The 22,172-nt window shown below is 43.1% G+C and overlaps 1 protein-coding gene and 1 non-coding gene across 2 annotated transcripts; one reads left to right on the forward strand and one right to left on the reverse strand.

Moving 5' to 3' along the window:
• Positions 1-1,551: 1,551 nt before the first annotated feature.
• Positions 1,552-9,063, reverse strand: Fcgr1a (Fc gamma receptor Ia). Its single transcript, XM_048356864.1, has 6 exons — positions 9,023-9,063; positions 8,336-8,356; positions 7,087-7,341; positions 4,501-4,752; positions 2,774-3,058; positions 1,552-1,979 (listed from the first exon to the last, which is right to left on the reverse strand). Exons 1-6 carry the CDS (start codon positions 9,051-9,053, stop codon positions 1,762-1,764), a joined length of 1,062 nt encoding a protein of 353 aa, XP_048212821.1. The 5' UTR covers positions 9,054-9,063; the 3' UTR covers positions 1,552-1,761.
• Positions 9,064-21,609: 12,546 nt separating this feature from the next.
• On the forward strand, positions 21,610-21,680 carry Trnag-ccc. The gene has a single exon. It is a non-coding gene; the product is annotated as a tRNA-Gly (tRNA).
• Positions 21,681-22,172: the final 492 nt, after the last annotated feature.

A 22,172-nucleotide genomic window follows, 5' to 3' on the forward strand; every position in this document is an offset into this window, starting at 1 on the left:
AGAGCTGGCTTTATTTATTAAGGAGATGAAGGTGGTTCTGCTTTTACTATAGGCAGGGAACTGGCATGGACAGGCAGTCCAGACTTCTAGTGTCTGTATTTGGAAGATATGAGAACACCCCAAATGAAAGGATACAAAGGACGCACTCATTTCTAATCAGGAGCTACTCCTGTGTTTCTGTAACATGATTGGAAGTATTTTGTTAAATAGCATATAAAATTCATTACACAACTATCCCAAACACTGAGAGGTGTGAGCTCTCTTATTCTTACCATCCCTCAGAAGTGCTGATAAGTTCCATTTCCTTCTTGTTAAGTTATATGATTCCTTGTGGTATTCCTGGAATTCAACCACTCCATAAATGTGTCTATCTTTCTGTCTCCCTCCACCTACCCTCTCTCTCTCTCTCTCTCTCTCTCTCTCTCCAATCCTGGGCCTTGAACTCAGGGCCTAAGCACTGTCTCTGGCGTTTTTTTTTTGTTTTTTGTTTTTTGTTTTTTTTGGCTCAGGGCTAGCACTCTGCCACTTGAGGCACAGCGCCACTTCTGGCTGTTTTCTATATATGTGGTGCTGGGGAATCGAACCCAGGGCTTCATGTATAAGAAGCAAGCACTCTTGCCACTAGGCCATATTCCCAGCCCGCACCCTGTCTCTTTCTCGGTCTGTTCTTAGACACACATACGTGTACCTTTAACCTAGTTCTCAGAAATATCTTATTTTTCAAAGAATCAAATATGATCGCCACACCTCCAAAATAGTAAAGATTTCTTTAGAGGAGTCTTCTTTCAAGTCATGACCACTTTTAAGTCTGACTACTAAATTTCCAAATTTAGCTCACTGTATTTGCTTCATTTGAAAGTTATAGGTGACTATATGTTGAAAATGAACTATCCAACTTGTGGGCAGGGGCAGGTGGGAGGGAAACGCTGTGAGAGTGTGAGGGAAGGGGCAACATGGTTCGAAAAGAAATATGCTCACTACCTGACTTATGAAACGGTAACCCCTTTGTCCATCACCTTTATAACAGCAATAAAAAATGGTGCCCAGGAAACTCTTTTTGCCATGGGAACACAAATAAAAATGTGTTGCCTGTGAGGAAATGATCGCACTAGACACAAAGTCTACTGCTGCCCTGAGCTGGCATTCCCAGCTTCCGGATCTATGAGAGTATATGTTTACTGTTCATAAGCCATTCGGTTTGCGGTGTCTCTGTTATAGCAGCCTTAACATACTAAGACTGACTCTTCCTTGTTATCAAACGTGAATGCCGAGCCAATCTGCCTAGGTGAAAATCCTAGCTCCCCCACTTCTACCTGTGCACAGTTAAGCAAGTGATTTAACTGTCCTTGGTATTAGTTTTCCCACCTATAAAAATGGAATAATTATATGCAGTAATTCTCCCTTATACAAATTTCAAGGTTCCCTGGTGAATGCCAGAAACAGTATCAAACCCTATATATACTGTTTTTTTTTCTATACCTATAAATGTGTGACAATGTTTAACAAATAAATTAGGCATAGTAAAGGATTGACGAAAATAATAATAAAACAGAATTGTAGCGATATACTGTAATAAAAGTTATATGACTGTGGAAAAATAGTTATATTACACATATTTTTAGTATCAGTCCACTTTTGAATGTTTGTGTTCTACAGCGCCCACAGAGAGCCAAGGGGTCAGGACTGGCTGATCTGTGGCTACCCCTGGAGCTAGGACTGCTGTTCTCTGGGCTCCTTGTGCTGTGGCCTTTCTCCTTGTTCTTAGCATTTCCCCTCCTCTTCTGATTGTCTATCCTCTTGGAGGTAAGAATTTATTTTCTTTCTGTCATAAGAAGGCAGAGAGATATCTAAATTCCACTCTTTCTTTCTTTGCAGTTCTTTCTGTGTTTTCACGCAGAGAACAGTGTCCACCAAAAACATGATTCCCACTGACAGATAGAAAAGGATGTGAAACCAGGCAGGAATTAGTGACTGGAGTCCTGAAACAGAAAAGAGAAGAGAGACTATTTAGAAACCAGATGTTTCCAAGGGGAGATGGAGGCCTAAGGTGCCCCTTCCTGGAGGAGCTGCTGGGAGTTCAACGCACAGAATCGAACTATTGGAACTCGGTGGCGCCAGTGGGGATGGGCAGTGAACTCTTCTTGGACGAGATTAACTGCTAGGGTTGTGTCATGGACTTAGTCCTTAGTGTCAGAGATACTGCTATCTCTACTCTATCCAATGCTTGTATGACTTCTGAAGATCAAATTTGTTTTCCCAAAGAGTTTCTCCCCTCCACCCCCAAGGGAGCTCACAATTAGATATAAACACTTGGGCAGGAAATCTATAAAGTCACTCTCATAAATCCACCATTTGTGCCCATTGGGTCAAAAGCTATACCCTGATGACTTTATATTTCCAGACCCATGACAGTCAATGGGAGGAACTCAGCATATTGTCTATGAGACTGTGGGGGGGGGGGAGGGGGTTGAGGACAGAAGAGAAGCAGGAAGGGAAGACTGAGAGGAGTGAGCGTAGAAGATGAATAAGAAGAAAAAAGAAGGACGAGATGAAACAGGAGAAGCAGGAATGATGGCAGGAGAAGTTTGATAAAGCTGGTAAGAATTATGCATTTCTGAACCTAGGGCTTTTTCCTAAAGAGATTCCCTTTGCCTGGCTGGGCCCTGAAACCTTGGAACCCAGCCCAGCCCCATGGGAGCACTGAGACACCCCCCCCCCCCACACACACACACACTTTCTCGGGAGCCAGTTGCTTCCCCTCATGTTTACTCACCAAGCACTTGAAGGTTCAGCTCAGGGCTGCGCTTAAGGACAGCCCCATCTTCTGTGGCTGCCTCACACCAGTAGAACCCAGAATCTTCTCTTCTAAAACTCAGTATCTGGTACTCAGAGGAGGTGTTCCTGTCTGTCAAGTTCTTGCTGCCCAGGTAGAAGGAGAAATAAAGCTGCAGCCCAGGCCTTGGTACAAGCAACTTCGTTTCACAGCTTAGGCTGACTGGGCTCCCCTCTTGGAGGGGTGATGACAAGGATGCCGTGAGGACTGGAGCTGGAAACAGTTCTAAAGAGAGAGTTGATAAATATTAGGGTTGCCTACTTCAGTGCCAGCTGTCTTTTCACAACAGCCATCCCCTCTCCCCATTTAGGAAATTTGCCCCAAGCGAATACTTCCATTTGGTATATTTGTTTCCACTTCCAATACTCTTGGGGTTTTCAAATAGAACTCTGGTTGCCTTCTTGCTCTCATCTTGTTGAGGGAAGACCTTCCCTGTACACACTTCCCTGAAGGGCCCTGCCAATTATGATAGAGCCATAGCATCTACCCAGAATCCACATTAACTTACACACTTGCCAGTTCAGTGACTCATTACTTGTGTCTCTGATACAAAACAAAATCCAGGACAATAATTTCTTTCCCAGAGGAAAACACTTTTTCTCTTTTGACAGAAAAAGCTGGGATTGTGCATACTAAGAGGAAAGACATGAAAGCATCAGACCAGAGTCATGTTCACACTGGAACAACCGACGCCGCTGACGGTAAATGCTTAGAAGTGAGACCAGGGAGACCATGGTGTCCCTGAGAGAGAAAGTGGAAATGGAAAGCAGGCCAAACCAATTCTTAGTGTTTTTCCACTTTCTATTTTTAATGGAACTTTCATGAAATCTGATTGTATTATTTTCTAATAACTCTCCTGATTACACTGAGTGAGTCTCTGACCTTTGCCAATAAAATGAAATTGATGAAATGGATATTGTTATTAGAGATAACGCTCTGACTTTTTTTCTTGGTGCTAATCCTGAGGTTTGAACTCAGGACCTACATGCTGTCCCTGAGTTTCTTTTGCTCAAGGCTAGTGCTCTACCACTTGAGCCACAGCTCTCTCTACTCCTGGCTTTTTTTTTTTTTTTGTAGTTTATTGGAGATAAGAGTCTCACTGACTTGTCTGCCTGGGTTGGTTTCAAACCATAGTCCTCAGATCTCAGCCTCCAGAGTAGCTAGGATTACAAGTGTGAGCTACCAGCACCCATCTGACTCTGATTTTTTTTTTTTTTTTGCCAGTCCTGGGGCTTGAACTCTAGGCCTGAGCACTGTCCCTGAGCCTCTTTTGCTCAATGGGCTAGCGTTCTAACTCTTGAGCCACAGCCCACTCCTGGCTTTTTCTGTGTATGTGGTACTGAGGAATCAAATTCAGAGCTTCATGCTAGGAAAGCATTCTACCACTAAGCCACATTCCCAGCCCCTAAATCTGATTTTTGACAACAGCTTCTGGAGCTATGGGCAGGATATTTGGTATAGTGGGAAGAGCAAAGAACTGGAATCTGGTGATTGCAGTGACCTCTGGTCCTAACCTGGCCCACAGTCATTGTGTGGCCTTCAGTGAAGGCAGTTTGGTTCTCTAGATCTCCGTTTCTTCACTTGAACATTTGAGGATTTGGAATACTTTGAATGGCTTTTCTGGTCTTTACAATGATGAGCGCTCTCTCACTATTGAGGTACAATACCGTTCACAGTGATAGATGTTCCGGCCGATGTATAACGCTGTCTTCCCAAGCCCGAGCAGTGATAGATGCCACTGTGGCTCACATTGGTTTTCAGAATTGTGAGTTCAGGATCTTGACGAGAAAATTTAAAGGTTTTGCCATTTTGGTAGAAAAGTATCTTGTACACCAGTTTGTTCTTCCAGGCGTGGCATCTCAAGGTCAGAGGTTCTCCTTCCGTGAGGACTCTGCCTGTGGGCTGGAGCAGCAGCCAGTCTGGAAAGGACAGACCAGAAATGTTTACTTAGCCTTGAGGAGATAGGAAGAAAGCAAGCTGGTCCCTCGGGGTTCCATCTTTTCTTCTGGCAACATTCCATGTTCAAAATGCTCCTTTATCTGAGGACTTGTTTCTGCAACTCTGATATCTAGCTTTGGTTGAAAGAAAAAAAGAATGTTGGCCAGCAGTTATGTTTGTGACTCCTTGTTATCTTTTCCTTCCAGATCTCATCAATTGGTTGGGACAAATACAGTTGGTTCTGTGTAGAAGACGGAATTCTAAGATGGCCACAACGAGTCACACACTTGTATAAGCCCTTTCAGTGTGGGTAGAACCTATGACTTGCTTCCAACCCACAGATATGACAAAGCATGCTAAGGAAAACTCTTCCTTAGCAGACTAGATGAGTTCTCCCAGCTGAACAGGAAGCAGTAAGCTTCCATATTGAAAGAGCTGATGAGTGCTACATGGCAGAGGTCATTAGGAGCTGACAGCAAGAATGCAGGCTGGTCAGTCCTACCACCACAGGGAATGGCACTCTACTAATAATCCTGCAACCTGGGAAGAAGGGCAAGAAGGAAGACAACAACCCAGTCAGCACTCCAATTGCAGCTTTGTAAGAGCCTAAACAGCAGCCAGCTAAGCTGCATAGCAACATCTGGCCCCTGGAAACTGGGACCTAACATGTATGTAGCTTTAAGATGCTAACTTTTCAATAGAAAATAATTCACTATAATTTGTTAATAGGACCACAAACCCTAAGCTAGAGACACAGAATGGCAGATGTGTATATTCTGCCAAATTGATAGAAATATTCACATATGAGGAGTTTGGTGATATCACAGAGCATGGAAGGAAGGTCCAAGTCAAATGGGCCTGCCCTTCGATGTACACTTATGGACATAACCCCAGATGGGACCTTTACTTTTTCCTTCCCCAGGGACTGCAGGGTTATCTAAATAAAGATGAAAGTTTGGGAGGAAGGGATGAGAAGAAGATGGTAGGGGATTTCACCCTTCAGAACTTATCTAAGGGGCTAGGAATGTGGCTTAGCGGTAGAGTGCTTGCCTAGCATGCATGAAGCCCTGGGTTCGATTCCTCAGTACCACATAAACAGAAAAAGCCAGAAGTGGCGCTGTGGCTCAAGTGGTAGAGTGCTAGCCTTGAGCAAAAGAAGCTTAGGGACAGTGCCCAGGCCCTGAGTTCAAGCCCCAGGACCAGTTAAAAAAAAAAAAAAAGAAGAACTTATCTAAGATTGGCAGATGTTCCAGTGCTGTGTGTAGCATACTTTTTGTGGTCTTGGTACTGCCATAGTGCCTCTAAATACAATCAAGACTCTTCTTGTCTCTATTCCTGTCCCCAACCAAGAAGTGCTCCCAGATGACACTGTCCACATACACAGGCACCTTTGAGTTATATATCCAAAACATAGTGGGAGATTTTAAGTTACCTCCATCAGAAACTGTCAAAAATACAAAAAATATTTAAATACCATAGTTAATAAACTTAATTTTGAGGCATTCTCTGTCTTAGAGAAAATTTAGATATTTTCCAAACATATGTTACAATTATAGAATGTGATCCTATGTTAACCTAACTACCAAGTGATTGGGTAACATGTGACCATCATATCCGGCAGAAATCAGTCACAATAAGCTATTACTCAAAAGCTTTTAGGTTTTTCTCATGAGCAAGAACAACAAAAAGAAAAGGAAAAAGGAAGCTAGGTGCCTATATATGTCATGCCTATAATCTTAGCTACTCAGAAGGCTGAGATCTGAGGATTGCAGTTTGAAGCCAGACCATGTAGGAAAGTCCATGAGACTCTTATCTCCAATAAACTATTCAGAAAAACCTAGAAGTAGAGCTGTAGCTCAAGTGGTAGGGCTCTAGCTTTGAGCAAATGAAGCTCAGGGACAGAGCCCAGGTCCAGAGTTCGAGTCCCAAGACTGGCAATACTACTGCTATTACCATGACCAGTACTACTACTACTGCTGCTGCTACTACTACTACTACTGAAAGAAAAGGAAAAAGATATAAGCTATGATGGGATTTTAAGGAAATCTTAGCCGGTGTTGGTGGTTTACACTTATAATCCTAGTTCCTCAGGAGGGTGAGGTCTGAGGATCATAGTTCAAATCTCTCCTGGGTAGAAATATCCATAAGTCATATCTCTAACTAATCAGCAATGAGCCAGAAATGGAGGTATGGCTCAATTGGTTGACATTTCTAACACACACACACACACACACACACACACACACACACACCCCTACCATCCACATGGCGGAAGACTCTGTGACTTCAGCCTTTCTACTCTATGCATTACTTACCTCTGTGAACTTCCAGCTGGACCGGGTCACTTAGTATTGAGAGAGGTGTCTGACACCTGTATTCACCACTGTCACTGGCCCTGGCCCCTGTGATGCTGTATTTGGGATTTGAGGTCTGAATGGCTGTGCCATTGCGAAACCACTGGGTGGAGCTGTTCCCAGGCACACAGGGCCCCTCACATTGTAAGGTGACACTTTCCTCTTGGAACATGCTGACCCATGGAGGTTGCAAGGTAACCACTGCCCTTGTGGGATCTGCTTGGGATAAAACAACAACACAAGCAAACACAAAGGCAAAGAGAAAAAAAAATCCAACAACAACAAAAACCCCAACTAGAGTAAAAGGAAAGGGCTGTGTGGGACTGGAAGGGGTGGTAGCACAGGAAAAAATTGCCTATTTAGACTCGTTTGAGATCAAGGCTGATGGGAGCCTATAAAAGGCAGCCTTTCTGCCTGTCCAGACCCTGCTGCAGAGAGTTCTACCCATATCCTTAAATTATAACCTGAGCCTTGGGGATTAGGGTAACAAGGCAGGACTTTCAACCAGAGCACATGGACTGGAGTCCATTTCTGTGGCCGCCATGCTAGACTGTGTCTGTGGGTAAATTGTGAACTTTATGGCCTCAAGCATTGGAAATGGTGGCTTTAATGCTTTCCTTTCAAATCCTGCCTGCCTCTCTCTGCTCTGACAGCAAATGGACCCAGATTTCCTGTAAGGGGGACTGGTTTGTGGTATGATGGAAAATCGGACTAAGTGGCTTCTGTGTTTCTATGATTCTGGCTTTTGTCTGCTCTCCTCTATGCATACCAAGCCATTTGGTTCAGTAGTCAGAGTTCATTCAGAAACTTTACAAAGAAAGTTTTAATACCAAAGTTTTATAGCCCGGTGCTGGTAGCTCACACCTGCAAGCCTAGCTACTCAGGAGGCTGAGATTTGAGGATCATATTCAAAGCCAGCCTGGGCAAAAAAGTCTGAGAAACAGCACCAACAAATGAATGGAGGTGTGGCTCAAGTAGTAGAGCGCCTGCCTTGAGCAAAAGAGCCAAATGAGCGCTCATGGCCCTGAGCTCAAGCCCCAATCCCTAATATCAGCATTTTGACAGATTTCCACTTAAAATATGGGAGGTTTTTACCTATAAGTATTTTTCCTGTCTGTCTTCTCCCTACACTTGCATCTTTAGGTGAATGGGACCCTTCTTTTGGAAGTAGAGGGGCATAAGAGGAGAAGTTGGGTTAGAGGTCACTTACCTGCTTGCCCACAGACTGGAACTGCAAGAGACCAGAGAACAGAGCTATAAGTCACCAGTGGGAAGTGATGGAAAGGAAAACTGGCGAGACAGAATTCATGGAGACTAAGAGCTGGCTTAGATCTCCCAAGAGTCTATATCATTTTTTTTTCCCTTCAAAAGCAAATACCAGCAGACCTGATGGTTATTATTGCTGAAGCTTTATTTTAATTAATTAATTAATTATGGGCTGGGACCACAGCTTGAACATAAGGCCCACTGCTATCCCTGAGGGTTTTTTTTTTTTTTTTCCTTCTCAAGGCTAGTATTCTACCTCTTGAGTCACAATTCCATTTCTGGCTTTTTGGTAGTTAATTGGAGATAAGAATCTCATGCTCTTTTCTACCCAGGTTGATTTTGAATCTCAAACCTCAGATCTCAGCCTCCTGAGAAGCTAGGGTTACAGGTGTGAGCCACCAGCGCCTGATATTGACCCTGTATTTTGGTATGAAGCTTCCAGGCTTACTATTACTTTAGGGACCCTTTTCCATCTTTTTGGTTAAATCAGCCCCAGTAAGCCATCAGATCACAGATACTTTGTATACAAGAATTCTAGCCTACCATATTAAAGAAAGATTAAAAAAAAACACCTTGATTCTCATAGTCAGAACCTATACCCTTGTCATCACCCTCTCTGAAGCCGACTTACCACACAGGAGCAGAACTGTCAGGAGCCGCATTCTGTTCACACTGATGGGAACAGTGAAATCTGTAACAGGAAAAACATTGAAGAGGTTCTGCTGGGGGCTGTCAGAGCCAAGATTAGAAAAGAGGAAGGAAATTGCCCTTTCTGAATATTTTCACCATGTTCCTTTTCTGGGAAATACATCCCTAATTCTCTGTTCTCATATCCCTATGTACCCACCCCTTTGGTTTGGGGGATTAAGAATGTCCAGAATCCAAGGGAAGGGATAAGGTTTTCATGACATTCTACTCTGATTATATTCTTCATACATATATATATATATATATTTTTTTTTTTGAACTCAGGGCCTGAGCACTGTCCCTGGCTTCTTTTTGCTCAAGGTTAGCACTCTACCACTTGAACCACAGCACCACTTTTGGCTTTTTCTGTGTATGTGGTGCTGAGGAATTGAACCCAGGGCTTTGCACATGCTAGACAAGCACTCTACCGCTAAGCCACACTCCTAGCCCTACTATTTTTATTTTGTCGGGCAGGAATATGGCAAAATTACACTTTTTTTGGTATGTGTATGCCAGTCCTGGGGCTTGACCCTTATAAGGGCTTGGGTGTTGCTCCAAGTTTTGTTCCCCTCCTCCCCTGCCTTAGCCTAGCCCTCTACTACTTGAGCCACAGCTCCACTTCCAGCTTTTAGGAGATTAATTGGAGTTGAGAGGTTCATAGATTTTTCTGCCCAGGCTGGCTTTGAATCATGGTCCTCAGATCTCAGCTTCCTGAGTAGCTAGGATGATAGGCATGAGCCATGGAAGCCTGGGAAAATCCCACTTTTATAATGAATTCAAGGCTTGTCTAATGCTCGGTCATCTGAATCCAGTAGACTCTATCAGCCTGTAGGCTACATATGAAGAGATCCTTCCAACACAAGCCATCCTCAGCTCCTCTGGGTAGGGGGATTCAGGAAGGATCAACCTTCCATTGTTAGTAAAACCAGCACCAAAATCTAGTTCAAGCTACAGAGTTACTATCAACAGTGCCTGTGGAAATCCCCCACTCCAGATCGGGGGTGGGGGTGGGGGGTTGGTCCACGGCTGGAAATACCGTTGTCCTCATTCTTCCAACACTTGCCAGAGACACTGGGCCACTCTGACTATAATAACAATTTGTGTAGTACCCAAGCTTACAAATCACAACCAAAGAAATCACTGTGGACACACAAGTATCAACACAAGGAATGGAAAACAAAAACACAACAATCAAAACAACCAATTAATATGTCACTTGGGAAAGCGTACAATCCATAGTAAAGATTCAAAAGATGTCAAAGTGGATAAAATGCTAAAGAACAATTCTTTAAGGGCTCAGTGAAATCCAAGAGGAGACAAACCACTGAAATGAGTTTATGCAGAGAAATGGCTAGGTGCAGGGGGAAACACTGGGAGAGAATCATGGTGGATGACCCCAGGTGAACCCACAACATATTAAGGTTACAAATGAAAATACTCTTGTAGAAACCAACTCAGATTCCTATGATGAAGACAAAGTCTATACTGTGGAAGGAAAGTGTCACAGATGCAGCCGATTTTGGAGGCAATGTGTCAGAAGATGACCTGCCTGCAGACCAGATAGCACACCAGAAAGCAAGCAGCTAAAGAGAAGTGAATGGGAAGAACAGCTGGGAAGATAATGAAAAAAGGCTCCTGGGACCTAAAGCTCAGGAAGGTGACACAGGAAGCACAGGAAAAGATGGCAGATGTGCCTCAGATGCAGAAAGTGAGCAACACCATGAGTTCCTTTAACAAGACAGTGCTGTCATTTAGCCTGAGTCACCTGACAAGGACCAGAGTCAGGATACACCAGAAGCCAGTGGTCAAGATGAAAATGGAACTCCATGCCCACACAGAACCCAACTTGAATGTCACATGACATCACCGAAGACATGAAGAGGTCAAAGGCAGGTGACCAGCTAATCTTCAAGTATACTGAGGAAAAGCTTTCAAGATACAAACACCATCCAAAAGAGCATGTAAGAATTCACAGTGGAGAGAAGCCATATGAATGTCCAGATTGTCCCTTTCTGGTTCCTATAACTTACACACAAGCAACTTGATGCCAGTGAATGGGTGACCAAGAACAGGTCTCAAGACATTCCAGTGCTCCCCATGATCTCTTCTGACATCACTAAGCAGTCCACCACCATCATAGATATGGCAAATATAATTAAACACTTCAAAGACAACTTTCTGAAAACTAAATTGAAGCTTCATCTGTGGGTTATAAGTTCAAATTTTCAGTGATTGCATTAGGAATCCCAATATAAAATGGGGGCTTGGGGGCTGGGAATATGGCTTAGTGATAGAGTGCTTGCCTAGCATGCATGAAGCCCTGGGGTCGATTCCTCAGTGCCACACAAACAGAAAAGGCCAGAAGTGGTGCTATGGCTCAAGTGGTAGAGTGCTAGCCTTGAGCAAAAGAAGCTAAGGGGCAGTGCCCAGGCCCTGAGTTCAAGCCCCAGGACTGGCAAAAAAGTTGGGGTTGGAGTTTAGTGGTGGCCATGTCAGGAAAACAATTCTTCCCAGGATGTGATATAAGGTGGTTCCTAGCTCCCCAAGTAGCTATTTACATGATATTCAGAATGCTCTTAAAGCAACTATAGAGGGTACTATAATAAGGCAAGTTTTGAAGGATAATTAAGCCAATCTTGTATCCAAAGAACAAGAAATAAGCAATACTTCATCTGTGTCACCAGATGACCATTATGTTATTTCAGTGGCACAACCAAAACTGTCATCAGCTGCAGTCATGAACAGTTTCACCAACCTCAAATTATTCCTCAAAATGTATGTTAAAAAAACTACTGCTCCAGGCTGGGAATATAGCCTAGTGGTAGAATGCTTGTCTCGCATACATGAAGCCCTAGGTTCGATTCTCAGCACCACATATACAGAAAAATCCAGAAGTGGGGGCTGTGGCTCAAGTGGTAGAGTGCTAGCCTTAAACAAAAAGAAGACAGGGACAGTGCTCAGGCCTCAGGACTGGCAAAAAAAAAAATTATTGCTCCTACAAATGGTTTTACAAATGAAAAGTTACCAGAAGATATTATTATTAAAAGTGAGAAGAAGCAGAGTACAAGTGGTTCATGCCTGTAATCCTAGCTACTCAAGAGGCTAAGGTCTGAGGATTACAGATCAGAGCCAGCTCAGGCTGACAAATCTTAAAAGACTCCTATCTGAGTTTGCTACTTCCTCTCGCTCTTTCATGTGATGTACGTTAAAACAACCTCTGCTGCTGGGAATATGGCCTAGTGGCAAGAGTGCTTGCCTCGTATACGTGAAGCCCTGGGTTCGATTCCCCAGCACCACATGTATAGAAAATGATCAGAAGTGGCACTGTGGCTCGAGAGGCAGAGGGCTAGCCTTGAGCAAAAAAGAAGCCAGGGACAGTGTTCAGGCCCTGAGTCCAAGGCCCAGGACTGGCAAAAAACAAAACAAAACAAAACAAAACAAAAACCTCTGCTGGCTGCAAACTTCTTCTACAGCATTCTCAACTCTCACAGTCCTCACAGAACTGAAGGGCCTGGCTCTGGATTAATCTTGGGCTTAAAGAAACATTATTGCTGATTTGATATTCTCTCCGGACCACTAAAATACTCTACACCAACAATAGGGTTGTTTCACTTTCTCATCAGTGTGTGTGTGTGTGTGTGTGTGTGTGTGTGTGTGTGTGTGTGTGTGATGGTACTAGGACTTGAACTCAGGGACTTGAAGCTTCGCTTGGCTTTTCCTGCGTGTAAGGCTGGTGTTTTACCCTTGTGCCACACCTCCACTTTTCACCATTTGTGTGTCTACTGGAGTAGTAGCCCTTTAAATTTCCTTCAAGAACTTTTCCTTTGTATTTACAGCGTGGCTAACTGATGCAGGTGGCCTAGCTTTAAGCCTGTCAAGGCCTCCAACAAGCCTTCTTCACTAAACTTACTCATTTCTAGCTTCTGATTTAAAGTGAGAGAATCCAGCTAATGGAGCTCAGATTACACACAGCATCTTACATGTGTGCAACTCATGGATCCCAAACCAACATCAAAGATCAAAGATCATAAAACACTGGTCGCTGTTACAGCTGTAATGAAGTTTGAAATACCCAAAGAAATACCAAAACGTGACAGAAACATCAAGTACTAGAAAAGCATAGATTTGCTTGGTGCACAAACCTTCAGTTTGTAACAAAACAAAACAAAGCCTTGAATGAACAAACAAAAAATTACTATTCTGTGAAGCACAATAAGGTGCTTATATATGTGTGTGTGTGTATATATATATATATATATATATATATATATAAAGAGTTATTAAAATATATAGCCCATGATCGATAACGCCACTCGGTATTCAGGCAGAAGAGAGAACTGAGTTCAAGGTGCGCAGTGGGCGAGAGAGGGAGTCACCTCCCCCCATGCCTTATCTAGGGCTGAGGTGGGGAGGAGTGGCCAGGTGGATTAGGAGGAGACCTCTGGGAAGGGGGAGGTGACTGCCTCCCCGTAGGCTGGTTACCCAGGTAACTGGGTGGAGACTTAGCCAGGTGGGGGCCCCTGCATGGAGCCCTCCCAGAGGAGGACCTTACATATATGTATACATATATGTGTGTGTGTATTAAACATATATAAACACTTCTTTGTTAATTCATGGCAACTTATAATTTGCATTTTTAAATGATTATTAATGACATAATAAAAAAGCATTTAACTTAAAAAAGTTATTTTTTATATTCTGGTATTTTGCTACAATGTAATGCTTTATCACATTATTTATTTACAGATTCCCAGCCATCCCAGGGGGCTATGTGGAGATAAGTCACTGACAAGTGAAGGTTTATAAGGAGGTTTATTACTGGGGCCATATCTCCCATGGGAGAGGGAGAAATACAGCAGCTGGTGTCCACACCTTATCCAGGTGCTTGCTTATATAGCTCTGGGGCTAGAGGGGAAGTAGGTAGGTCTGAATGGTGAGTGGGAGTGGCCTAAGTCAGGGAATTTAGGTATGGGTGGATCTGGGGCTAATGGGAGGAGCTGAGTACCTGAGGGGGGGGGGAGTGCTAACAACTCATATTATCCACAAATATTTAGCTTTATTTTATCTTTTGTTTTGTTTTGTTTTTTTGCCAGTCCTGGGCCTTGGACTCAGGGTCTGAGCACTGTCCCTGGCTTCTTTTTGCTCAAGGTTAGCACTCTACCACTTGAGGCATAGTGCCACTTCTGGCTTTTTCTATATATGTGGTGCTGAGGAATTGAACCTAGGGCTTCATGTATATGAGGCTAGCACTCTTGCCACTAGGCCATATTCCCAGCCCTTATTTTATCTTTCTAATCCTTATGTAGTTATTCTCGTATAGGATTTAGGTAGATTTCTTTTTTCAGGAAAATGCTCATTTCTCAGTCTCCTAAATGAATGTTAAATTTTATTGGTGTAAGGTCCACCCCTGGGAGGGCTCCATGTAGATGCCCCGCACCTGTTTAAGTCTGTACCCAGTACCTATGTCACTAAGGTAACTGGCACATCTGGAGACAGTTACCTGCCCCTTCTCTGAATTCACATCCCATCCACCTAGCCAAACCTCCTGCCTTTCCTATATAATCCGGCTCAACACAAGTCCATGCTCTCTTTCCTTTTCTCTTACTCTCTTTCTCTCTTCTTCCCTTCTTCCTTCCCCCCTGTCTCCCCGTACTTCCATCTTGTGTGGGCTGGCAGTTTGCTCTCCCCTCCCAATAAACTCCTTTTTCCTGAACCATGTGGCAGGTTTCCTTTCCAGTTGAGCCTTACAATTGGGTTCCTTTTCTCTTTAAGTTTGGATGATAATATGTTTTTATTTTTAAATTTACTGTGATTTATAGATTTTTTCTATGGAGAAAACCCTTACAAATTTTAATTTCATTGCTATATTATATATATTTTAGACATGGACTTTGTAGTGTGGAGGTCAGATCCGGCCAGCGCCACGTGGCGAGTTGTACTATCTTGATGGGTGTCCTGTATTCCTAGAAGAAGGCATGTCCCATCCCCAGGTGATGGGTGTTCCTGAATCCCTAGAGATAGCTGTGGGCACTTGGCTTATAGGTTACTGAACCTGTCAGTCAAGTGCCTGGGTCTGGGAGCTTCCTGTGACCCTGCCCCCTGACCTGACCCTGTTTAGGGTCAGATCAGTGCAGGTGCCATCATGCCAAGCCACATGTATCCATGTTCACATCCTGTGTCCTATGTCCTGTGTCCTGTCTCCTGGCTTGTCTCTTGTCATCATGGTGTCCCAAGTCAGCTCTCCATTGGAGCTAGACTGGTTTGTTGGTATGGTTTTTGTTCTTTCTTCCCTCTCTGGCCTATTTCCTGCTAGTGTTAAGTGTATTTGTAGGCTGCAGGCCTCTGTAACAACTGGCTGCCTGCAGACTGCGAATGCTCTAATAAAAACCCCAAGATTTGATCCTTCAATATGTGGATTTTTGGAAAACTTACTATGTAACAACTTGATTTGTACTCAAGAATCTATCTGTCTATCTATCTAATCTCTCAAGCACACAAGCCAGGCAAAGAGTAACCTTCACTCTCTGACCACTGTTGTTTAATGGAGTCACATCAGATTTTCCCAAACTTTGAAAAGCTCTCAGCCTATAGACCCAGATGTAGGGTAGGTGTGGGCTTATACTCAGCAAGACTGCTCAGCAAGACTTTCTTTTTTTTTGGCCAGTCCTGGGCCTTGGACTCGGGACCTGAGCACTGTCCCTGGCTTCTTTTTGCTCAAGGCTAGCACTCTGCCACTTGAGCCACAGCGCCACTTCTGGCCGTTTTCCATATATGTGGTGCTGGGGAATTGAACCCAGGGCTTCATGTATACGAGGTAAGCGCTCTTGCCACTAGGCCACATTCCCAGCCCAGCAAGACTTTCTTGACAATGGTCATTTTCATTAAAATATTGTACTTGGGGGTAAGGTAGAAGAAAGTCCCAATCCTTGAAGATTTTTGCACAGTGACTTTAATTTTAGGGTTTTATCTAGTCTATGGTTTCTCTTCCTCCAGTAGTAGCTTGGAAGTTGATTCTAAGAAGGAAGTGAAAGTAAAACTCATTAGAAAGACAAAGTATCAGAACTGAAAGTCAACCATCCACCCAAACAAAACTGGAAAAGTCCAACATTTTACGTGGTCAAGGATATGTTACTATTACCTCAATTTTGCACATGCGATAAAGCTAAAAGGAATCAACTTATTAACTTCTTGGTCAAAAAAATGGGACAAACACACACATACACATGCACACAGTAAATAAGATACAAAGTAGCTCCAAATTTAGTTTTGTGCACAGAGATACAAAAATTAAAGCCTTAACAGATCGAAATTATTGCTAACCAACCCCCAGCGTGCTTCTTTCAACAATCTTTTTCACAGGCAGTTAACAAACTGTATTATGTAGAAGCCAATGAGGATGAAGTTGAATCAAAGTTGTGTCTTCTTGGGGGAAAATTAATGCTTTGGAGTAGGGGTATGGAAAAAGTAAAACAAACCATTTGTATCTTTGTGGTAGTGTAGCACTTAGTAGTAGTAGTACATGTTGTGTATCTTCTGAGTCTTCAGAGGGTGAACACAGGCTTTGTGTACTCAAAAGGGGAGATACCATGATCACGAAAGGCGGAGGTGATATTTCTCTTCTTAGGTATTATTTAAGATATGTAAGGTAGGGGCTTGGGAAGGTGGCTTAGCAGTAGAATGCTTGCCAAGCATGCACAAAGCCCTGGGTTCAATTCCTCAGCATCACATACACAGAAAAAGTTGGAAGTGGTGCTGTGGCTCAAGTGGTAGAGTGCTAGCCTTGAGCAAAAAGAAGCCAGGGACAGTGCCCCGGGCCTGAGTCCAAACCCCAAGATTGAAAAAAAAAAAAAAAAGATATTAAGGTAGATGTTACCAGAAAGCTTAGGACAGCTAAGCAACTTTGGTCCTTGTGTCTGGCAAGCGAAGGACTCAGGGAAAGAATGGTAATAAGTAAAGGTGATAGGAATATTCATTAGAAAAAAAATATGGCAGAGAAAAAGAGGACATGAAATAGACATGCCACAGGGAAGACAAGACTTCAATGCTCAAGCCCATTTCCACCATCTTGCCCACTTTCCTGGTTAGGAGATTGGCCGTGGGTTGAATAGGGACATTTGGAGTTCTTGAGGATAGCTTTCTGATTGGTGGGTCTCCTTTCTGTTACCGGTGAGGTTGTGATGCCAAAGATTTAGTGTCCTATCCTTGTTTAGACATTCTTTTCTGGCCTGACCCCAGCCTATCAGGCAAGGTTGGGTTTTTCAGATTATCCTGACATCTGTAATTTTTTTTTTTTTTTTTTTTTTGGCCAGTCCTGGGCCTTGGACTCAGGGCCTGAGCACTGTCCCTGGCTTCTTCCCGCTCAAGGCTAGCACTCTGCCACTTGAGCCACAGCGCCACTTCTGGCCGTTTTCTGTATATGTGGTGCTGGGGAATCGAACCTAGGGCCTCGTGTATCCGAAGCAGGCACTCTTGCCACTAGGCTATATCCCCAGCCCTGTAATTTCTATAGACTGAAATTCCCTGATTTTCTGCTCAAATCATTACAGATTGAGAGTCCTCCGGTCTTTCCTACTTTGACTCCATGAAGATGCTACGAAATTAATGTAAAATAATAACTGATTATAACGAACTGTTGCCTGTGTCTACAGCCATATCAAAGGCTTGATCTAATCCCTGTTCATTAGCAGCAGAATAACAAATGCTAACCCTTAGGCCGTTGCTAAATTAGAACCTCATTTTCCCCCAGTCTACTGCTCAGTTTGTTTATTTATGCCATTTTGAGTCAGGGCCTTTTTCCTAGGCTGGTATAGAACTTCACAGTCTTCCTGTTGTAGTCTTCTGAATTCTGGGCTTACGTTTCAGTGATTGAGTGCTTGTTCTCTAGTCAAATGCACTATTTCCATTAAGTTTCAGAAGATCACTACCGGATGGATTCTAACTGAAAGAGAAACCATTCTCTTCCTCTCCATTTCCCAACAGTTATGTAAAACCTCAACATAAAAAAACAACAACACAAAACTCTGTGGATTGTTTAAGAGAAATGGGGAATTTAAGGGGGAGATGATGAGAGTGAGGATGAGGTAATGTTGAGTAATCTACTCATATGATTTCCTATTTCCTTGCGCAATTCTTTAGATTATTTTCATATTTCTTCAAGCTCTTATTCAAGAGACCTCTTGATTTTTTATTTTTTTTTTTTGCTAGTCCTGGGGCTTGAACTCAGGGCCTGAGCACTCTCTCTGGCTTCTTTTTGCTCAAGGCTAGCACTCTACCACTTGAGCCACAGCGCCACCTCCAGCTTTTTCTGTATATGTGGTGCTGAGGAATTGAACCTAGGGCTTCATGCATGCTAGGCAAGCACTCTTGCTTGATAATTAATATATAAACAGATCCACAGTGGTTAGCATTTTCTCTCCTCTCAGACTTGTATATTCAGATGACAGTTATATTCAAAATCAGAAATAGAAGGCTTATTAATCCCTCTCAAAAGTTTCTGGAATCATGTGTCTTTTATACAAACATTCACTTAATAACTTTGTATTTGAAAACCTTACCACTAAATTGAAATTTAAACTTTTTTAATTTAAATTTTAAATTATTTAAATTTTAATGGGAAATGAAACAAAGATAGGAAGAAAGACAGCATATAGATGAGTAGAAAACACAGACTAGATAGAAGTAGACAGAATAGATAGAAAATGTATAGATTAAACAGATAAGAATAGAATACATAGAAATAGAAAACATAGATTCAATTAGCTAAATTAATATAATCAACAAATAAAACTGAAAGAAATGAGTACAATTTCTACCTATGATTTATTGTCTGCCAAAGCAGGAGGGGGAGGATTCAGTGCCTAGCACAGATTTGAATGTTTAATTCTTAAGACTTTCTCCATATACAAGCTAAACACAGGAAGGCTTCATAAAACATTGCAATGATAAATATGCCCCACAGATTGGAGAGTCATAGATGAAGGAACCCTGCTATAGCTTGCTCTTCATGGCTCTTCTAAATCACAATGATTTTCAATTAAAAGTGGTTTCACAGATTGTCTGACTAGAGGCAATCATTCTAGGCAAATTGGTGTGTAGTACTGTGTCATTCAGGAACAACAACAACAACAAAAGAAAACCCAAACAAATGAAAAACAAAAGTGAAGGAGAGAAAGGCGGCAGAGACCTCAGCAGACCTGAATAGGGTTCAGTCATGACTGCGGAGGGACTCCATGTAACATAGATCAGGGTCAGAGAGACAAAGGTGTGTGTGTGTGTGTGTGTGTGTGTGTGTGTGTGTGTGTGTGTGTGTGTGTGTGTGTGTGTGTTAGGCTTTCATAGTCTAGGGTGGGACTGGGATTTCTTTGTCCTCTCCTGTTGGGAATTTATGGTCTCAACTGTCCTGTTGGAACTCATGGTACAAACAGTCCTGTTTGGGGTTTTGTGGTAGGGGTATCCTTCTGACACTGACAGTCCCGCCCTTTCAGATAAGGTCAAGGGTGAGAACCAGGAGGGGCCCCTGGGGGAGTTTAGTCAGTGGTGGTGGGAGCAATATGGAGTTATGAGAACAAAGTAGATTCCCATCAGTATACCAGAGAGAAAATGATACAAGGAATTAAACAGGTATCACAGGTCAGAAAGGCCAAGGGCACTGAGGTAACTTACATAGTAACTGTAGAAAGCAATGGTCAGTTTAGGGTTGAGGAACACAGGTATGAGGCCTAGGTTGAGAGAACTTGATTATTTAGGTGAAGAATCCCACAGAGCTGACGTTTGACTTCTGAGGAGGAAATTGTTGGTGCCTCTGGAACTCAAGAGAGGAAGCCCAGTGAAGATGGTGGCCGGGAGGGAGGGGCGGGGGTGGGGTGGGGTGAGGTGGAGGGTGTTGTCTCTGAGGCTGCCTCCGGAATATTAAACAGAGGAGAGGAGAGGAGGGAAGGAGGAAGGGGAGGGGAGAGGAGGAGAGAAGAGGAACTGTCACTGTTAGCGTGAAAATTCATTGCTAGGATGATTTGCTGATAGGAAGAAGAAGATAAACAAGAAACAGTAAGTCCCTTAGCCATCCTCAGTCCCTTGTTGGAAGAAACAAGTTTAACAAAAAAAGGAGAGCCAGGCTCTGATGGCTCACACCTGTAACCCTAGCTACTCAAGAAGAGGCTGAGATCGGAGGATCTAGTTTTGAAGCCAGCCAGAGCATAAAAGTCTTACTATTCATGGCTCCTCTTATCCCCAACTAACCAGCAAAAAGCTGGAAGTGGATCTCCAGCCTTGAACAAAAAGGTCAAGTGATAGTGCAAGAAACTGAGTTCCAACCCCAGTACCAGGCACACACATGCCTCACCCCCACCCCAGCCAAAAAGAAAAAAAGAAAAAGAAACTAGTTGGCAGAGTTGCAGGAGACTCTGCCTAAAATACCAAGATGTCAAAGTACAGCTCTTCCCCTATTCCTACCACGATTTGAACTCAAGGCCTTCTACCTTACTAGATTAGCTCTCTACCATTGAAGCCACAACCCCAGCTGCCTTCCATGATGGTTATTTTCAAGATGGAGACTAGTGAACTCATTCTGTCCTGACCAGCCTCAACCTGGACTCTTCAGATGTCAGTCTCTTGAAGAGATAGATGAGCCACTGGCAACAGGCTCAAAATATAGTTTCTTTTAGCATACTTCTTTTATTTACTTTTGGGAGGAAATCATTACGTTAAAAAAACAAAAAAACAAACCACCAAAGGAGCCAACTTTTCAATAGCTATGATGAGTAAGTCATTCATCGAACAGTCATGTGAGGGTTCCTGGAAGCATCACTGTTCATTGTGGACATACGATACATGCATCACAAGGAGTCATACATAGATCAATTGTACACCAAGAGCTACTTCAGAACAGGAAGTAAAATCTGGAGCTCTGTCTGTCTCAGAACTGCAAGTTCAACTCAGGGCTTCGTGCTTGCCAGGCAGGAACTCTACTGCTTGAGCCACAACTCCAGGCCATCTATGCTCTGGTTATTATTATTTGTAATTTTTTTAAAAAACAGAAAACACTACCAGCTACACGTGAACAAACACCATCAACCAAAATTTGTTTATTATCCCTGTCTTGATCCTGTCCATATGTTTCCTCTTTCCTTGACGGTAAATTCTTCATCTGCCTCTTATTTCTTTCCTGGATTAGAATTTTTCTTCTCTAGCCCACAGGTTAAGGTGTCCTCCTCAGAACCACTAAGGCAGCAGTTTGAGGTTCAAAATTCAAGATTTAGAATCAGAAATGAAGAGACCTGGTGGTTTTCTGATACATCTTTTTTTTTTTTTTTTTTTTTTTGGCAAGGAACTGTTAAGTCTGAAGAAGTTGTTTTTCTTAATTAAACATTTGGCTCAGACAAATAGGATATTTTGATACTTAAAGTTTTGTCTAGTCCAAGTACTAAAAGACTGGTTTTGGTGCAAACTAACGAAATCCAATGAAAGCCTTTTTTCCTCCCCTCTGGGTATGTTTTCAGTTACCTAGTTCTTCTTTCCACACTTTGCTAGCAGGCAGCATTGGTGGTTCAGTGGTAGAATTCTCGCCTCCCACGCGGGAGACCCGGGTTCGATTCCCGGCCAATGCAGTGGTGTCTTTTTCAGTGCCTTTATTACTCTTGCTATGTTCTTATACTTCTACGTTGTAAAAACTGTACTGTGCAGGAAAAAATTGTACTGTACTGCATTGAGAGATTTGGGCTGGGGCAAACGGAAGGCTTTGGGTAATACCTGCATGCTTGATCAAATGCACACAAATACATTTAATTTGTAGCCCTGCCTTCAAAAATTCATTCACAGATGTTTCTAGTGAGTGGCCATGAAAGGATATGTCCCGGCCATCCCAGAGGACCATGCGGAGATAATCAGCACCAGGAGAAGAAGGTTCATAAGGAGGTTTATTAGTGGGGCCATAGTTCCCAAGGGAGCTACCTCGGCACCTTATCCAGGTGGCAGCTTCTCTCTCTGGGGCTAAAAGGGAAGAAGATAGGTTGTGAGTAGGAGTGGCTCATTAGGTATGGGCGGATCTGGGGGCTAGTGGGAGGAGCTGAGGACCTGAGGCTAGGGAAATGCTAACAGGC

This window comes from Perognathus longimembris, chromosome 11, assembly GCF_023159225.1.
Source record: "Perognathus longimembris pacificus isolate PPM17 chromosome 11, ASM2315922v1, whole genome shotgun sequence".
Lineage (NCBI taxonomy): Eukaryota > Metazoa > Chordata > Mammalia > Rodentia > Heteromyidae > Perognathus > Perognathus longimembris.